The sequence below is a fragment of the Macrobrachium nipponense genome, chromosome 7 (assembly GCF_015104395.2).
Source record: "Macrobrachium nipponense isolate FS-2020 chromosome 7, ASM1510439v2, whole genome shotgun sequence".
Lineage (NCBI taxonomy): Eukaryota > Metazoa > Arthropoda > Malacostraca > Decapoda > Palaemonidae > Macrobrachium > Macrobrachium nipponense.
In genome coordinates, this window is record NC_061109.1 from 49,384,373 (window position 1) to 49,403,095 (window position 18,723).

Below are 18,723 nucleotides of genomic sequence, written 5' to 3' on the forward strand. Positions count from 1 at the left end.
TAGAAATTAACCAATTTGTGCATTCTGTGGTTCAGAAGATCAAATGTTGTAATTGTGGACAAGACCATCATGCGAGATCAAAGATATGCCCATTCTACATATATAACACTGAATTAAAACTACTAATAAGCAGGTCTGGCATGTCAATTCCAGAAGGAAAGAAAGAATTAAAATCAAGAGGTTTAATGGACCCTGCTAGAAATAAATCATATCGAGATGCTGTAGAAAAAGTAATACCCAAGAAACATTTTATAATACCTGGAAAAACTACCGAAAAACAAACAGCAAGGTCATCAAACTCAGAAATTAACAAAAAATCTCTTGGAGAATCTAGCAATACAGTACTAATAAGCAACCCTTATGACATACTAATGAAAGATGAAGAATTGCCATTTCTAGACTCTGGAAAGGAAGGTCATGCTGACCAAACAAGAAGAAAACGAGAAAGTAATAATTTCCCCCGCAAAAACTCAAATTAATACTAATGACATCAAGAAGAAAATACCTAAAATCAACAGGAAAACATCCCCTAATTTAGATAACAATGATGAAATAAGTCCTTCACCGGTCTTTCCAAGTAAATTTAAAGTAATGAATTCTTCTATAGTTTTTCAAAGTAAATTTGAAGAAATAAACCCTTCGCCAGTCTTTCCAAGAAAATTTAAAGACAAATTTCAATCAGTCCAAGGAAGACAAAACGATAATTGTGAATGTCAGCAGTGTATCCAAGAAGGTGTAACCCTCAAGCCGAATCTCACCATGAACGGTGTGGATGCCATACATGTTTTTTGCAAGATTGCAAAGAAATGAAACCTTTAAATAAAGAAAAATTGATAAACGTGATAGGGAATTTCTTAGCTAGAAAAGATAATATCTCAAGCCAAAGAGAATTATATATACATGGGGGGTGGGGGAACGAAATTATTATCAATTAAAAATTCCCCTTCGGTACATATATGAAAATATATCATTTGGGAGGTAAAGTGAAGTTTAGATATAAAAGGACATTTGTTTGTAGCTTGAAATTTATATAAATAAATGGATCATGGTTCGATGTGATAATTATTCATAACAAAAGGCTACGTGCTGTCAAACGCTCGAATTGGCCAACATGGTAGACGGGGTTCCATATCGATTCTAATTACGAAAGCATCCAGATCGAGGGTGATTTGTAAGGTCAGAATCGATATGAACTTATAGCGTCTCTGTTGGCTGATTGGATAGCGTCACTGACTGTTCTGATTTCGTCCCCGTCCACTTGGACGGTGGTTCGATCCCATGGGGGGACGAAATTATTATCAATTAAAAAATTCCCCTTCGGTACATATATGAAAATATATCATTTGGGAGGTAAAGTGAATTTAGATATTAAAGGACATTTGTAGCTTGAATTTATATATAAATGGATCATGGTTCGATGTGATAATTATTCATAACAAAAGGCTACGTGCTGTCAAACGCTCGAATTGGCCAACATGGTAGACGGGGTTCCATATCGATTCTAATTACGAAAGCATCCAGATCGGGGTGATTTGTAAGGTCAGAATCAGATATGAACTTATAGCGTCTCTGTTGGCTGATTGGATAGCGTCACTGACTGTTTCTGATTTTCGTCCCCGTCCACTTGGACGGTGGTTCGATCCCATGGGGGTACGAAATTATTATCAATTAAAAAATTCCCCTTCGGTACATATATGAAAATATATCATTTGGGAGGTAAAGTGAATTTAGATATTAAAGGACATTTGTAGCTTGAATTTATATATAAATGGATCATGGTTCGATGTGATAATTATTCATAACAAAAGGCTACGTGCTGTCAAACGCTCGAATTGGCCAACATGGTAGACGGGTTTCCATATCGATTCTAATTACGAAAGCATCCAGATCGAGGGTGATTTGTAAGGTCAGAATCGATATGAACTTATAGCGTCTCTGTTGGCTGATTGGATAGCGTCACTGACTGTTCTGATTTCGTCCCCGTCCACTTGGACGGTGGTTCGATCCCATGGGGGACGAAATTATTATCAATTAAAAAAATTCCCCTTCGGTACATATATGAAAATATATCATTTGGGAGGTAAAGTGAATTTAGATATTAAAGGGACATTTGTAAGCTTGAATTTATATACCAAAGATTGTATGTGTATTAGACACCTACAATACTATCGTGAGCGCAAAATAGCCAGTGTTAGACAATTTCTTAGCCAAACAAGAAGGAATTAAATTGACTACTGAATCAGAAGATAACACAGAAAAGTAAAAAACCCAAAAAGAAAATTAAAGCTAATTAAGTAAAGAATTACCCATAGCTTTTAAAAAATTATATAAATTATATATTATATTATATTATATATATAGATATATATATATATATATATATATATATATATATAAAACCAAATATACAAAATAATCTTTTAACTTTCGTTCTGTTCAATTATGCTATTATACAATGGAACATAAATGGTCTGAAAATACGAATGCACTTGGGTGAAATACAAAGACTCCTAAAGCAACATAAACCAATGTGCATATGTTTACAACACGTTAGTAATCCAGTCCCATCAATATGTAATTACTTTTTGGCATCCTCCGTTTCAGGAGAAGGCAAGTTAGGAACAGCAATATATGTTCATAATCGTGTAACCTATGATAAAGTTACAGTAAACAATAATTCATTTCAAATACTATCTTCAATTTGCCTACATATGATAAACAAAACTAGCATTTTAGTCTGCAGTCTATATACTCAACCTAATGAAAATTATGATATGGCTCAATTATCAAATATTTTATCAAAGTTCAATTAGCCAATTCTAGTTTTAAGTGATATTAATGCTCACCACCCTTTATGGGATGCAAGTACCATCGACGCAGATAGAGCAGGTAAAGACATTGAAAATCTAATTCTTAATTACAACTATTGTTGTTTGAATGAAAATGAAATCCCAACATACTTTTCAAAAACTCATGGGACCCTATCATCTGTAGACCTGTCAATTTGTTCCACTTCGTTAGTAGACAGATTAGAATAGAAGACTCTGGATGACCTTTATACCAGCGATCACTACCCAATCGTAATCACATGTCTTGAAGATAATCATCAACAATTTATACCAAAATTTAATTTTTAAAAAGCTGATTGGGAAAAGTATAATTTAGTTAACAAAAAAGTTTCCCCTTTCCAAAGTAACAACGATCACAATGAAATTAATTCATATTTTACAGATTTCGTAATTAGTTCTGGAAATAAATCAATACCAATGGCAACATGTAAGCCAAAAATAAATCCTGTTCCATGGTGGTCTAGAGAATTTTCAAATATTATCATACTGAAGTACAAGATGAGTAGACGATTAGACAGACTAAACCAAAGATATAACAAATTATATAAAAGTAATAGATATACATTGAAAGGGTTAGTATTAATAGCTATGGAAATTGATTATATCAAACCTTAATTGAGTAAGATATCTGCTCAATTCAGGAAAAAAGTTATTAGCAATAGGAAATCATCTTGGCATAATTACGTCTCAGACTTCTCAGGTGACACTGTTAAACAAATGTGGGATAGATTTAGAAAAATTAATGGCAATATTACATAATGGGAAAAGAGTTCATGATTTAAAAGAAACATCAAATATAATAGGTCGCCACCTAGAATCAATAGGCAATAGCTTGAATTTAGATGAACATTTTCGCATTAGAAAAAAGAATAAGAGAAACATATAATTAATTTTGAAACAAGTCAACAATTATACTACAATGTTCCATTTACATTAGAAGAATTTGATGCTGCGCTAAAAAATTGCAGTAACTCTGCTCCAGGAAAGGATAATATCTCTTTTGAACTCCTTATACATCTGAACATTAAAGCCAAAGAATACTTATTAATATTTTATAATCACCTATGGAAAAAGAAACTACTTCTCAAAGCATGGAAACACGCTATTGTAATTCCTATACTCAAACCTGGCAAAGATCCAACATCAGTGAATAATTATAGGCCTATATCACTAACTAGTTGTCTTTGTAAACTCATGGAAAAGATGGTAAATAATAGACTTGTATGGTATTTAGAGAAAAATAAAGTTCTAGCAGCAACCCAATCTGGAAGTAGGAAAAATCATTCAACTTTAAACTCACTAACATCACTAGAAGATCAAATCAAAAGAGGATTTGTACAAAAGAAAATTACTGTTGCAGTCTTATTCGACATTCAAAAGGCTTATGATACAACATGGAGATTCAATCTTAAAATCTCTACCGTATATGACATAAATCTAAGGGGTGAACTCCCAATTTTTATACAAAATTTCTTAACAGAAAGAACATTCCAGACTAAAATTGAAACAGTATTATCAGAAACATTTGAAAAAAAGAAGGTATCCCACAAGGCAGTGTACTAAGCATCACATTATTTGCATTAGCAATCAATAATATTGTTAAAATGCTTCCAAAAGATGTAAACAACAGCTTATATGTTGATGATTTTGCCATTTTTTTACACTTCAAACAACCTACGCCACATCCAAAGAATTTTAAATATCTCCATAGCTAAAACTGAACAGTGGGCATTATCTGTTGGATTTAAATTTTCCGTTGAAAAAACACAAGCAATAACATTTTATAAGGATCAGCGCTGGCTCAAAAATCAAGTTATATATCTCTTACCATGAATAACACTCCCATCCAATTTTATCCAGAAGTCAAATTTTTAGGCCTATATTTTGACAATCATTTGAATTGGAAGGCCCATGTGAGACATACCAAAGCAAAGGCCTTGAAAGCTTTAAATATATTAAAAAAATTACCCCACACTTCATGGGGTGCTGATAAAGAAACATTATTGAAACTTTATAAGGCTACAGTTCTACCAATATTAGAATATGGCAGTCCAATTTATAGTTATGTTAGTGAGACAACTCTCAAAATGCTAGACCCAGTGCATCATCTTGGGCTTCGTTTAGCCACTGGAGCATTCAAATCATCACCAGTCCAATCCTTGATTGTAGAAAGTGGAGAAATGCCACTATCTTATAGATTCAAAATAACAACGATGTGCAGAGCTTTAAAAATTGTAAATAGTCCAGCAAAAACTTAAAATTTATTTAAAGATCCAGATTATTTCTGGAATACATACAAAAATTATCCCATCCTTCCCTGTTAGAGCTAATAGATTATTTAATGACAATGACCTTTATAATATTAAATTTTACAATTTGTTCATGAAACTTACCTGACAGATATATATATATATAGCTGTATTTTCCAAAGTCCGACAGAATTTCAAAATTCGCGGCACACGCAGTGGGCGGCCAGGTGGTAGTACCCATTCCCGCCGCTGGGAGGCGGATATCAGGAACTATTCCCATTTTCTATTCATATTTTTTTCTGTCGCCGGTCGGTAAACAACTGTTTACAGACCTCCGCCTAGGATTTTGAAACTTCATTAGCCGCTTAAGTATCCTAATTATTCTTTCGATTATTGACTTGGATTTGTGGCTAGGCATACGCTATCGTAAATTTTTTCATTGCATTTGATGTCTGAAGCTAGTTAGCCTAGTTTCAGACTTTGTTGTCTGCATGCGGTAAGGTGAGGCTACCGGAACTTTCGGTAGACACGTTCCGCTTAGTATATATGACGTTTTTACATGTTTTCTTTGCATAAGTTCAATGTAATTAGTGTAATGTGTGACTGATTACGGAAGAAGTAGGATTCATGTACGCATTTTAGAGCGTGTTAGAATCAGGAGTTTTCCTCCACAGTAAACAGAAGTTAGAAATAATGAACCTTCTAACCTCCTGTAGATTTTATTTTGCCTAACCCTGTGGTCATGGCTTACGGGCCTAGAAGAAGTGTCTGCTGAGGATTACATCAAGTAATCTTAGACTAAAGTGCTCGCTCTCCAATCATAGTTGTTTTGAAGTTGTAAGTGCCCCTTGTGTTTGTGGAGGGGGCGTCAGATCCGCCCCATAATGCCTTTAGGCCTGGACCTCTGTCGGACTCCCAGGACTCAGGGAAAATGAGGGCAATGTCGAAAGCCGCAAGAGGGTTACGGGGGCTCCCCACCGATCTGGCGTCCCTTCGGCAGAACCTGTTGACGCTTCCCAGGCTGCTAAAGATCGTGCACGTGCACGAATCTTGAAGGATTGCTTCTCGTCCTCCGAGGCGTCCTCCCCGCGCAAGGGTTGGAGCTCTCGGAAGGACTCGCGCCCTCTAAGAAGCTTTAGAGAAGAGGACGCTTCACGTCCTCTCTCTCGTTAGGAGGGAACGTCAGATCGGCCCCATAACGCTCTAGGCCTAGACCTCTGTCGGACTCCCAGGAAACCAGGGAGAGGGCATGTCAAAAGCCGAAGGAGGGTTACGGGTTTTTCATGCTGATCTGGCTTCCTTTCGGCAGGTCCTGTTGTCCCTTCCCAGGCTGCCGAAGATCGAGCACGTGCACGAATCTTGAAGGATTGCTTCTCGTCCTCCGAGGCGTCCTCCCCACACAGGGGTTGGAGCTCTCGGAAGGACTCGCGCCCCCTAAAGAAGCTTTAGAGAAGAGGACGCTTCACGTCCTCTCTCTCGTCACGAGAGGATGAAAGAGTCCTGTGCCCTGTCAGGGCTCTCGAATTATATTTACATAAACGAAGGAAGTAAGAGGTCCTTCGGGTAATGTATGGTGCTCAGGAAGAGCACCCACAATTTACCCCTTTTCGAAGAATGCACTGGCTCTTTTCCTAAGGGACATATTAAGGAGGCTCATTCATCTTGCCAGAAGAGTGATTTGAGCCTCCTGCGAGTGAACGCTCATGAAGTTAGAGCTGTTTCAACCTCGCTAGCATTCCAAAAGGATTTGGTAATCAAGGACATTCTAGATTCCACCTTTTGGAGGAGCAACTCAGTATTCGTCTCCTCTCCTAATGGCGCTCCGTATACGTTATGTAACGTTCGCTTTACTTCGTAAAAGCAAGCTGATAAGTTTGACGTCCGGCAAGCTGCTTTGCACAGTCAAACAACTTATGTCTCTGGTTCGGCATAAGAAGGGCAATTTAGACGTGAGGAAGCTTTTGGAGGTGCTGACGTCCTATAAGTAGAGGACATTCTCCAGGACGCTCGGCAAGCACCTTGCGAGGGTGTCTTTCGGACGCTCGGCGTTCCTTTGCTGAGTGCGTTTCTGGAGATGTTCTTTTGCATTACTAAGACGCAAGTTGTCGCACAGGCGGCCACTGTCTTTGTAAGAAGGTATGAAGGTCTTTAAGGCCCGTCTTGAAGACGAAAGCCATACGTCTTCCTTTAGTGTTCACACACTTCAGGAGCAGCGTGCGGCTCTCCATGGAGACTCGCATGAGGACGTCCCTTGAAAATATTCAACGTCATACGCAAAACGCGGTTCGTCATAACATTGAGATGTTGGCAAGGTCGCTCGCCAGGACGCCTCTTGGCAGGCCTTGCATGCATCAGGCCGGGCGCTCAACGAGTTCCTCTCTGAAACGTCGTTCAGAAGACTTGGTGTTCTCTGCTCAGACACGCTCGTTAGCTAAGCAGGACGTTTTTTGAGGACGCTAAGAGGACGCTCGAAGGTACGCTCAGCAGGACGCTTTTTGAGGACGCTCAGCAGGACGCTTATGGAAGGAACGCTTCAGCAAGGATCGCTTTCCAGGACGCTTTTTGAGGAACGCCTCCCAGGAAACGCTTTTGTGGACATTCGCCAGGACGCTTCGGTGGAAGCTCGGCGGACGCTTTGCGAGAGAAAAGACTTGTAGAAGGCGTCTTATTTGCTGTTCACGACGTTTCTTAGGACGCTTGACGCTTTATAAACGCTCGTCAAGACGAGGTTTTTTCAGGACTCTCCACAGGACATTCCTTTACAGAAATTTTTAAAAAGGATTCGGAGTTAGCGGAGAGACATACCCGAATTTTTTCTTCGATCCCTCTTTCCTCTTCATCGATTTCTCTGAGAATCGGGAAGATTATATACTCGGATTCCTGGGTGACTTTCGGTCATGTTAAAGGGTTTTCCCCTATTAGCAAAGTGCTAATAGTTTTGTCAAGTAAGGGACGTTTCCCCATTGTCAAGATACTAAACGTTTTGTCATTTAAGTGGGGGATCCCTCATAAATGGGGTAGTTCTCATTGACATAGATTTTAACGTTTTTATCGTTTAAGCGGATAAACTCGTTAACAAATTTCGGAAGAGCTCTCATTCATTTTCAGAGGCTCATCCGGGGAGTAAGAAAAAGACTTGTAGACTAGATCCAGGAAGTCTTATGTCCAATATCATAAGAACATTGAACGGTCCTTTTCGATCCTCGGTTCTCTCTTGATGATCTCTATTTGAATATTACTCCCTTTTCTTGGAAAAGAGTCTTGGCAAAGAGTCAAGAGTTTCTTTTAAAAAGTCTCCTTCATTAAAACGTGGACAGTCGTTTTCCTTTCTTTCTCTCTTCCTCGTCGAGGAAAGATGTAGTAGAGAATTCGATGTTCAAATTACTACAATACTTACGTAGTTTATCTTTGCGTCATTTTGCTAACGCATGGGTCAAGTCATATACGCATATCGTATTTACCTCTGCGGATAGAAGCCGAAAGAACTGTTGTTCTAATGTATTTATTTGACACTCCCTTCAACCTTCCAAGAGTTTTCGGAGTAAGAACAACTCTTCAGGTATTGTTACGACAACACCAACTCAGCTTCTGTATTTAGCGAATTCTGTTTCGTTTAAATAGGCCTGCTTGAGAGTTTCCTTTTGCTCGATAATATCATACCTTATTGCCTTCGTAAAGGGAGTAGCTGGCAAACTCAGGCAGATAGTTTCTTATGTTCACCATTGAAGCTTTCCTTCGAGGAAGACTTCTCCTTCACTCTTTTTGATAGAGATCGAAGGTGGTCGATCTCCAATCCTTATTTTGTTTTCTTGAAGGAAAGAATTTAGGATGGAGATCGTTGTTCAGAATCCTATAAATATACTACGTATATTAACCTCGCGACAGGATTCTACTAAGCAGTTGAATTGTCCGAGGGGTAGGCGCATATCCATTTATTCTACGGATTGCGACTTAGACGAGAAGTATTCTAATTGAACTGCAACACCAACTCAGCTTCTGTATTTAGCGAATTTTGTTTCATTTAAATATGCCTGCTTGAGAGTTTCCTTTTGCTCGATAATTCATACCTATCCCTTCGTAAAAGGAGGTAGCTGGCAACTCAGGCAGATAGTGCGAGACGATGAACAAGGCTGCTGTTAACTGTGATCTACGCAGTACCGGCTAGCTCGGTGTCATGCGCGGTTGGTTTACGTCTCTCTCCTTGCGGGAATGGCTGAAATGAAACCGTCTCTCTGCCCTACAATCATGGATTTAGCCTCGGGTTGAGGAAATTTCTAGTAATCTTGAATGAACATGCCTTCCGTTTACTTAGAAATTTCAACAAGATATCTCTTATACTTGTTCAGTGCGGGTTACCGCCACGGTAACAGAATTCTGTACGAATCTACCGCGGCATAGCACTATAATAATGCTCTCCTGCTTATGCAAAGCGCAGCCTTATTTAGGGAAGGAAGCAGGCTGAGTGAGGGAATGGATGAGTTTGCTGGGGACCATTTCCTCGCTGGAGAAGCTTGTTTTCCCTGAATAAACAGCAATTCAGACCTCTACAATTTTTCCTCACGAAGAAATTGGAATAACATCAAAGATCTTGTAATAATTCTAATTTTCTCTCAACGGCTTGAGGATCACCTCGGGTGATAGCGAGAGGGTGCCAGACATCCGAACAGAGGAACAGATGTTCTGGCACATTGTCTGAAAGAATTGGAAGCCAAATTGGTCGGCTCTCCAGTTCCTCGAAGGGTGAGTTTGGATCGAGTGGCCCAAATCATCTCGGATAATTTCTCAGCTCTCTCATAGCTCAAGAAGAGAGAATTGGTTATGGGCTTGGGCACGGAACGTAACGATCCTCAAGAGGTTTCGTTAAGTTTTTCGTAATATTGAAGACGAAGGAGCTTCCTCTTAAGTTGTTCCCTTATTCATGATCCTAGAGGATTAGCTTTAGTCGCCACATGTTGGCCTCTAAGAGGTTGGATTCACAGAGGTCAGGTAATTCAGAGAATTGTCCAAAGACCCTTCCCGAGAGAATCGGTGTAATCTCACATCGTCACTTAGTGAAGTATCTAATATCTCTCCTCTCTGAGTCTGAAGGCGTTTAGACTATCGAGAAGCGATAAGATCTTCAAGATTAATGGCAGTCTCTTGGCCAAGGCAAAGCAGTGCTGCCTATTTTCAGTGTTCAATCGGAGGGGGCCGTTTCTGGAGATAGTGAAGGGAAATGACTGTTCCTCCACCTCGACCTCTGTGAATTTCTTTATGGTTCTATCTTTCCGTATGAAGTATGAGATAAGATAGAAGTCCTAACTATTGTAGAATATGCAAATATGTTGTTGACGGCCTCTAGGCTCAGAGATTCGGTTCTGTCAAACAACTAAGCTTCACGATCTTTGAGGTTTGGGGAGATCTTGAAATCTCTGGATCGCAGGTTTCGGCATGGAACTTAGACGTAGTCTGAGTTTCTGATGCCAAAAGCGTTTCGAACCTATCCTTTCTGCGAACTTAATACACGTGACCAGAAAGGCTAACATTCTAACCGCTCTAGCCACGGCAAAGAGGGTTAGTGAGGTTTTAGCCATCATCAGAGGTTTTAGCTTTAAAGGACATAATGCGGTCTGTCCTCTAAGCCTTCCGTTCTTGATAAGAACGAAAACTGTCTAACCTTGACCCGAAGGCTTGGAGACCAAGGGTATGGCACAAATTATTGGGCAAGGGCATTAGAGAGTCCTGTGCCCTGTCGGGTCTCTCAAGTTTTATCTTGATAAAACTATAGAAAGTCGAGATCAACGGACAATCTGCGGTGTTCCGTAGAAGACCAGACTGGTTCATGTCCAAGAACACCCTGGCATTATAATCAAGGAGTTCTTTTAAGAAGTCTCATTCATTATGTTTGCATAAAGATTTGAGATTTTTTCTTAATATGAATGCTCAAGAGGTGAGGGCGCGGCCTCGGAAGCATTTCAACAGGGCATGACACTCAGTAACATCCTGAGTGCCACGCTTTAGCGAAGCAACTCTGTGTTCGCTTCACACTCCCGACGGGATGTGAAGACGACATTTGAGATCTGTACGTCGCTAGGACCATACATATCCGTAGATATATTATTGGGGGCAGCAAGCAACACGAATCCTATCCTATAGAAAAGGGATAGGTGTCTTTTAACTTTGAAGGGTTGGTCGCTTGAGGCGCGTTCCTTTTCTTTAGCCTAGAAGTTATGGAACTAACTTTGATAGGTTAGGTCAGGTGGTGGTTTTTAGCTTTGTTGCCCTCAGAAATATGGTCATATGGTCTAGTCACATTGTGGTCACGCCCCCGTTGACAGATCATATAGAGCGCACCAGCATTACAGGTCTCTACCTCGCTGGCAACTCTAGTAACGCAGAAGCAGACTTTGGTGACAGTAATCACGAAGTCGGCTATGCTAACAGTGAGGAAACCAAGATTATTCTCATCTACTTAATTAGTTTCCCAAAAATCCTATTCTGTCTCTTCCCACCATCCGAAGGTGGGATTCAGCTATATATATATCTGTCAGGTAAGTTTCATGAACAAAATGTTATTGTTATAATACAATTAAGTTTGTTCATACTTACCTGGCAGATATATATAATTAAAGTGCCCACCCACCTCCCCTCAGGAGACAGTGGCACTGATAAAATATGATAGAAAATGGAATAGTTTCCTGATATCCGCCTCCCAGCGGCGGGAATGGGTACTACCACCTGGCCGCCCACTGCGTGTGCCGCGAATTTTGAAATTCTGTCGGACTTCGGAAAATACAGCTATATATATATCTGCCAGGTAAGTATGAACAAACTTAATTGTATTATAACAATAACATTTTTAGCAAAATAATGCCTCCATGGTTGATAAGTGCTCCCCAGATATGTAGCAAATTGTGTACAATACCAATTAATAAATTGAATAATCCCCTTGCTATGAAACAATATGCTCTGGAACATATCAAGATACACAATATTAATCACATATATATTGATGGTTCCAAAGATGATATGGGAGTTGGATTCGCTGTTTACGGAAACAATATAAAGATCCAAGCCTCCTTACAAAGCAAAGCATCAGTATTCACTGCTGAATTACTAGCAATAAAAACAGCATTAACAACTATATCTGAAAACCAGTTTAATGAAGTAACCATCTTTAGCGATTCACTAAGTTCAATAAATGCAATAAGCTCTTATACTCCAAAAAACAAATTATAAATGAAATTTGACATACATTACATGAAATGAAAAGACAAAAGATATCTGTTACTCTATGTTGGATACCATCTCATATAGGATTAGAAGGCAATGAAAAAGCGGACACCTATGCAAAAGAGGCTAGAACACTCCCAATATTAGCAGAATTATTGCCACTAGAAGATTATATTAGACACAGTAAGTCTGTTATTAAGAAAAAATGGCAAAATAACGGGGGAAAACCATCCTAACAATAAATTAAGAGAAATAAAAGAAACTGTAGACCCTTGGCCATCATCCTATCAGAAATGCAGCTAGAATTCAGTAATATTGACACGGCTAAGAATTGGTCACACTAAACTGACACGTGGTTACCGAATGAGTAACCCCCATGCCCCTATACCTGTGTGTGAAATATGTAATGTACAAATAACAGTAAAGCATATTTTTAAAATCTGTCCCAAAATATAAAATCCTAAGAGACATGTTATTCAGAAGATATTCTTTTAAAGAAATATTGTCAGAAAGTGACAAATTTTCACTTTTTGATATTTTAAAATTCCTTAAATTTAATCATTTATACCATAAAATATAATATATAGTAATTTATAATATATTCCAGGTAGTAAATATTTATTTTTTAGATAATATATATTCCAGATAACAAATATTTATTTATTTATTTTTAATAATAATTTATAAAAATTTTAAATGACATGTCTAATCCTTCAGACCAGCCCTAGGAGAGTTAATATTAACTCAGTGGTCTGGTTAAACTAAAGTAAAAAAAATATATATATATTTTGACTCTTGGATAAGAAATGCATTGAACAGTTCTTTAGCATTATTGTAGTAAACCTATTAATATCATTTTTCAGATTTCTTGGTTTTTGAAGTTTATTTCATCTAAAGGTCAGATCTTAATATTTTTATTGGTTTAATGTACTTTCAGGTACGAAGATAAAGTCAGCTCTCCAGGTAATGTGTTTGCAGTAGGTGTAACTCTGAGTGACTTGTCCATGAAAAGTACAGATTCTAACTGGAACCCTTGCTTAGACACAGACAAATTTATTTATAAGGTAATGTTTAATTGCTCTTTTTGCTCTTTAGCAAGGTATCAAATGGAAACTTTCAATATTTTGTTATTTTAATGCCATGATATAGTTTAGTTTGGCTGTAGTATGTTGTGGTGCTAGCTACTTTTTTTTTTAGTACTTAATTAGTCAAATACAAGGAAATAAGCTATAATGGTTAAATTTTTTGTTTGGAGTTATGGTAATCAACTGTATACAATAAGGATATAAAAACAAATCTTTGGCACCTAGGAGCTCACAAATTTTTGTCATATCTTGTACGGTATATTTCCGTGAATAAGATGGCCTTTAGATAAGACATGGTAAAAAATTAAGGCAAATTTTCATGAACTTATCTCATATCAGTATTATAAGATGACTGCTTAATTACAAGACCATCTGTGTATAGGCTAGCTTTTGGTTATGTAAAGGTGATGTTATTACAAACACTGTTTTACTTTCTGTACCCTTAGAAATTCAAAATATATGAAATAACAAAGCTGATTCTATATAATTTTTTCATACACACATCACCTAAAAGGAAAACCGTTGTTTATAATTACAGCATGAAACTTTTCCTAGCTAATCCAATAATAGATAGGATGCAGTAATATTAAAAATAATTAAGGAAAATAGTAGATAGAAATGCAAAGAAGATTGGAAATAGCTGAAGAAAATATGAGGTTCAGATGTTTGATACATTTCATATCTCAGTATTTTTCCAGCATGTGATATGGGTTGACAATTTTTCTTCAACATTTGAAGTCTGTCTAAACAATATTTAAACATATCATAGCATTAAAGGCAAGAGACATCCAGAAAATGTGATTGAGTAAATACTTTGGAGTTGAAAAAACAAAAATTTTTTATTGGCATACAAATGCAATAATCAAATGCACCTTCAAAAAGCTTGTGTAATCCAGTGAAGAATTTTAAAAATTTAGGATTTTTGTCAACTAATCAGATTTTGTCTTTGTCAATACACAAAAAAAGTATATTAACCTTCTCATGTTAATAAAGTAAGAAAAAAATGCGGAAATTAATAGATTTAATATTAATAAACAGAGTTGGTGAAGAATCAGGGTGTAAAAAAGTAGGCAATAACTGAAGAGAAGTTAAAGTCTTGAAGCTCTGTCAAATGATAGCCAGGGAAGAAGATAGAGATGTATATACTGGAGGAAAATTAAGTAGGCTGAAAAACATGTGGTAAGGACAAAGAAAAGAAGTTGGGAGGGATGGAATCCAAATCTTAATAAAGCATATGAAAGAGATAGAATGTCAAGGAATCAGTGGAGGTGTGTTGTTCTGGGAAGGAAAAATTGACCAAGATTTCAAAGATTTTAAAGGTTTGGACATGAGGAAAGAAGGAATGAAGAGATGGAAATAGTAGGACAAAGCTTTTTTGGAAGATCTAAGAAATATGGATAGCAAGATAGATGAAGACCTTGAACTTGATTGGAGTAAATCATAGGAAAAATGTTTATGATGGTGCTGGTTTGTTTGGATGAGAGAGTAAATTGATGCAAGATTTGAAAATGTCAGCATTGCTGATCAAATGAAAGTCCTAGTAAGTTTTGGAGAACAAGAAGAGGGCTTGGACTAGAGGAGAATGCAGACAGAAAGCACTTTCCTTTCAAGTTTGTTTTTATTGAGTTTCCTTTCTTTTTTCAACAGCTGAATAGTCTTGACAGTCTGTCGCTTTACTGGCATGCGAATGCAGAAATGTTCAGTGATGAAGATTTGGGCTCCAAAGATAAGAAAATTGAGTGCCTTCATTCACTTATTGCTTCAAGAGATAACAGTCCTCAGAATATGCATTACAGTAAGTTTGTGAGGCCTCAAGTCAAATAATTGTTAATATAAATTTGTATTACATATTCATTAATCATAAATAGCTTTTAATCAGTTCTCAATCATAAATAGCTTTTAATCAGTTCTCAATCATAAATAGCTTTTAATCAGTTCTCAATCATAAATAGCTTTTAATCAGTTCTCATTAATCATAAATAGCTTTTAATCAGTTCCCCTTATTCTGCGACCAATTGTTTGATGTGTTTCTCCATGGATTGCCAAGTGTTTGTCAGATTTTTGTTGTGCTGGTCATGGTTTACCCTATCTTTTTGCCTCATCCTGGTAATGTGATGAGCTGTATTTGGTGAATATTTTATTTACTTAGCTTTTCATCTGGCAATTGAAGCATTATTATGAGGAGTAGCTCACTGCCCCTTCAAAGTCAGCCAGTTGTAGTTTTGTTACTTTTCTTAGGAATTTCATCCAGGTCACTGAATTTCAGTAATGTTAATTGTTCATATACAAAACAAACCTTCGGTCTTAACATTAGGATAATACTAGCGCCAAGCTGGAAACCGGTAGAATTAAAAATAAACTTGTGAGATCCAGGGACTATTGGCATCTATACTAGGTCACAGGGTATGTAGGACCTTGAATGCCTTTGGCGTCCCGTGACCTGACAGTTACTTTCATACCGCCTTTAAGATAAGACGTGATTACTTTCTATCTGTTTTAAAGCCGGTTTTTCATTTGCCCGATTTTATTCATTTTTCCGTTTTTACTTTTTCTTTTTCTGGGTGTTCTCAGTGTGGGTGTGATCTGATAGGTGTGTGTACGTTGTGAGATGGAGAATTTTGCTTCATTAACGGAAATTTCTTCGGGTTTTCGGAAGAGACAACGGAAATGCCCTGGAGTGAATGGGTTTCCTTGTTCAAGATTTTTAACTTCATTGTCTACAGATCCACATCCAATGTGTAGTAGGTGCAGAGAAAACGTATGTACTATTACTAATCCTTGTTCAGTTTGTCGTGGTTGGTCGATGGAACAGTGGATGAAGTTTTATGGGAAGGGCCAGTACAAAAGAAAGGAGATGATGCTATCTTTGGATGACCAAGTGTCGTCGGCTTCTTTTGTATCGGCAAGAAACCAGACTGCTCCATATGTTTCGTCGCCTGCTTTTGATATTTCCTATACTCCTTCAGTTTCTTTTAGTGATTCATTATTGGAAATACCAAGAGGGGTTTTGGGTAATTTCATACATAATTACGCTCTGTCATTCCCGGCAGGGAGAGGGGGAGCATCGCCATCTTTGTTCCAGGTGTCGGTTCCCAATGCGCAGAGAATGGAAGGAACGTGGTCAGCGTTAGGCCTACCAGGCTTACCAACCTTGGCGTGGTTGCTGTCTCATTATATGGCGTCGCGATTCCACTAGGGCCCGACAACTTTGAATGTTCCTCGTCCCCCTGGCCTGCACTTTATGGGAACTAATGCTGCGGCAACGACAACAACATCAATGTTTCCGGTGATGCAGAATGTTGGAAGTACTTTTGCAGCACATTCAGGGCTGCCAGCAGCAGCCGCTCAGTCTCTCCCTACAAGAGTGGTGATGTCACAGCCTGCGTCACACACTGACATGGCAGACACGATGATGTCACAGCCTACTGCTTCTCTATCTACTTCGTTGCCTTCGGAGCCAAATACACTTTCTGACTCGCTGGTACACACAGTCATGAAGAAATTACAAGCTCTAGAGGAGAGGATAGTTAAGAAAGACAAAAAGAAAAGACGTGAATTGTCTTCTTCCTCTAGTTTGGCGTCATCGCAAAGTTCGATGACGTCACTGCGTGTACCAGTCAAGCGTTGGAGGATACGGGACTTCGTGACTGATCCTCGGGCCAAGAGGAGAAGAGTGAATTCTTCTTCATCTTCGAGCCAGGACTGTCACATCCTGGTTAGCAACAAAGTAAAGAAGACAGTGGCTGGTAAGCTTAACGCTAACAGACGAAGTCGTTTACAGGCGTCCGAACGAGTGAAAGCATCAACGGTCACTGGGATAGCGGCCGCCACGGAGATGCCAGAAGAGACGACAAAGAGTCTAAGAGAGACTACACTGCCGTTGATAAAATCAACGAAGAGTGGGAATAGTTCAACAAGGAATAAAGAACAGATACCAGTGTCATCTGAAAGACCTTTGAAGATAAGGAGAAAGGATGAGAGAGCTCCCATTTAAAGGTCGAATAATAAAGAGTTGATAACTCTTCTGATACGCTGGTGGAAGGCGTTGTTCGTCTCGATGAAAGATCAAGGCTGAATTCCCCGACGGTCATTGGAGACGATATTAATAGAGATAGAGAGGAAATTAGCTCGGTTTCGAGAGAGCCTTCATCGTGGAGATATAGGTGGGGTTCTTGCTCTAGATCTGCGAGCAGAGAAGGAGTTAGGCTAACTCGTTCTCCTACTGATTATTCGAGATCGAGCTGTCGGCAGCCATCAGAGATCAAAGATGCCGCGGGCGAAGGGTCAGACGGCCATGACGCACCCGGATGTTTGTCAGCGGATAGGAGTGAGCTAGCGTCTCCTGTGGCTGAACACAATACGTTAGAACTGGAGGAAGGAGAAAATCGGGAGTTTCTGGCTTCATATGCAGAGGTGATTGATTTGATTCGTCAATTCAGTAACCTTTCGGGAAGCACGGAGACACCTGCCAGTATGCTTCTGCCGGGGATCAACATGGTGTTTGGATTGAAAAAGGATACGAAGGTGTCTTATGAATTACCTTGCTCAAGTCATGCGGAGTCAGTTTTACAACATGTAAATGCACAGATTGCTGGAAGGGATAATTCCTTAAGATTGAATGGATCATTTAAGTTTATTTCCCCCAATGATGAAACATAGGAAATATTATACGACACCAATGGTTCCTTTACCATCTAGACAAATTAACCCAGATGTGGTAAGGTTAAGACCTGGATTAACCTTGGAACAAGTTAGATGGAATTTCCTTCGATGATTTGTCAGGAAGCTGCTACTTTGGAAGCAACAGCTTCTTCTGTCTTTCAGACTGCTTCTTGGTTAGACCTTTGGTCAACAGCAGTGGCAAAAATTGCATCCTCACAAGTAACGAGAAAAGTAGTGGATGAGTCAGTGTTTATCAGATTGCTACAATCAGGTTCCAAAGCAATTGCGTACTTGACAAATTTAAGTGCCAATGTTTGGGCAAATATCCTGTTGATGAGGAGAGATGCAGCTTTGGCTAGATTAAGCCACACTGTTGATTTGGATTCCCTGCTAGCAATGAGGAATGGGGATATCCTAGAGTCTCAATTGCTGTTGCCAGAGGGCATACTGGAAGAGGCTATAGAAGAAGGATGGACACTAACGACAGATTAGTACAGCAGGCAGTTAGGAAAACATCTGGAAGTCAAGCTAACCCTATTGAGGTAAGGCATCAGCAAATACCTCGTAAGAAGCCAGTGAGACATAACATCTCAAATAGAGCAACAAAACCCTCTTCCCCAAAGAAGTTAGCTCATCAGCCCTTTCACAATAGAAACAACAGAGGAA

General features: G+C 38.7%; 1 protein-coding gene across 1 annotated transcript in view; it reads left to right on the plus strand.

Moving 5' to 3' along the window:
- The window catches only part of LOC135216964 (intermembrane lipid transfer protein Vps13-like), an 840,085-nt gene that overhangs the window by 158,444 nt on the left and 662,918 nt on the right, over positions 1 to 18,723 (plus strand). Inside the window, 2 exon segments of the mRNA XM_064252490.1 lie at positions 13,248 to 13,374; positions 15,043 to 15,190. Coding sequence (XP_064108560.1) covers positions 13,248 to 13,374; positions 15,043 to 15,190 — 275 coding nt within the window.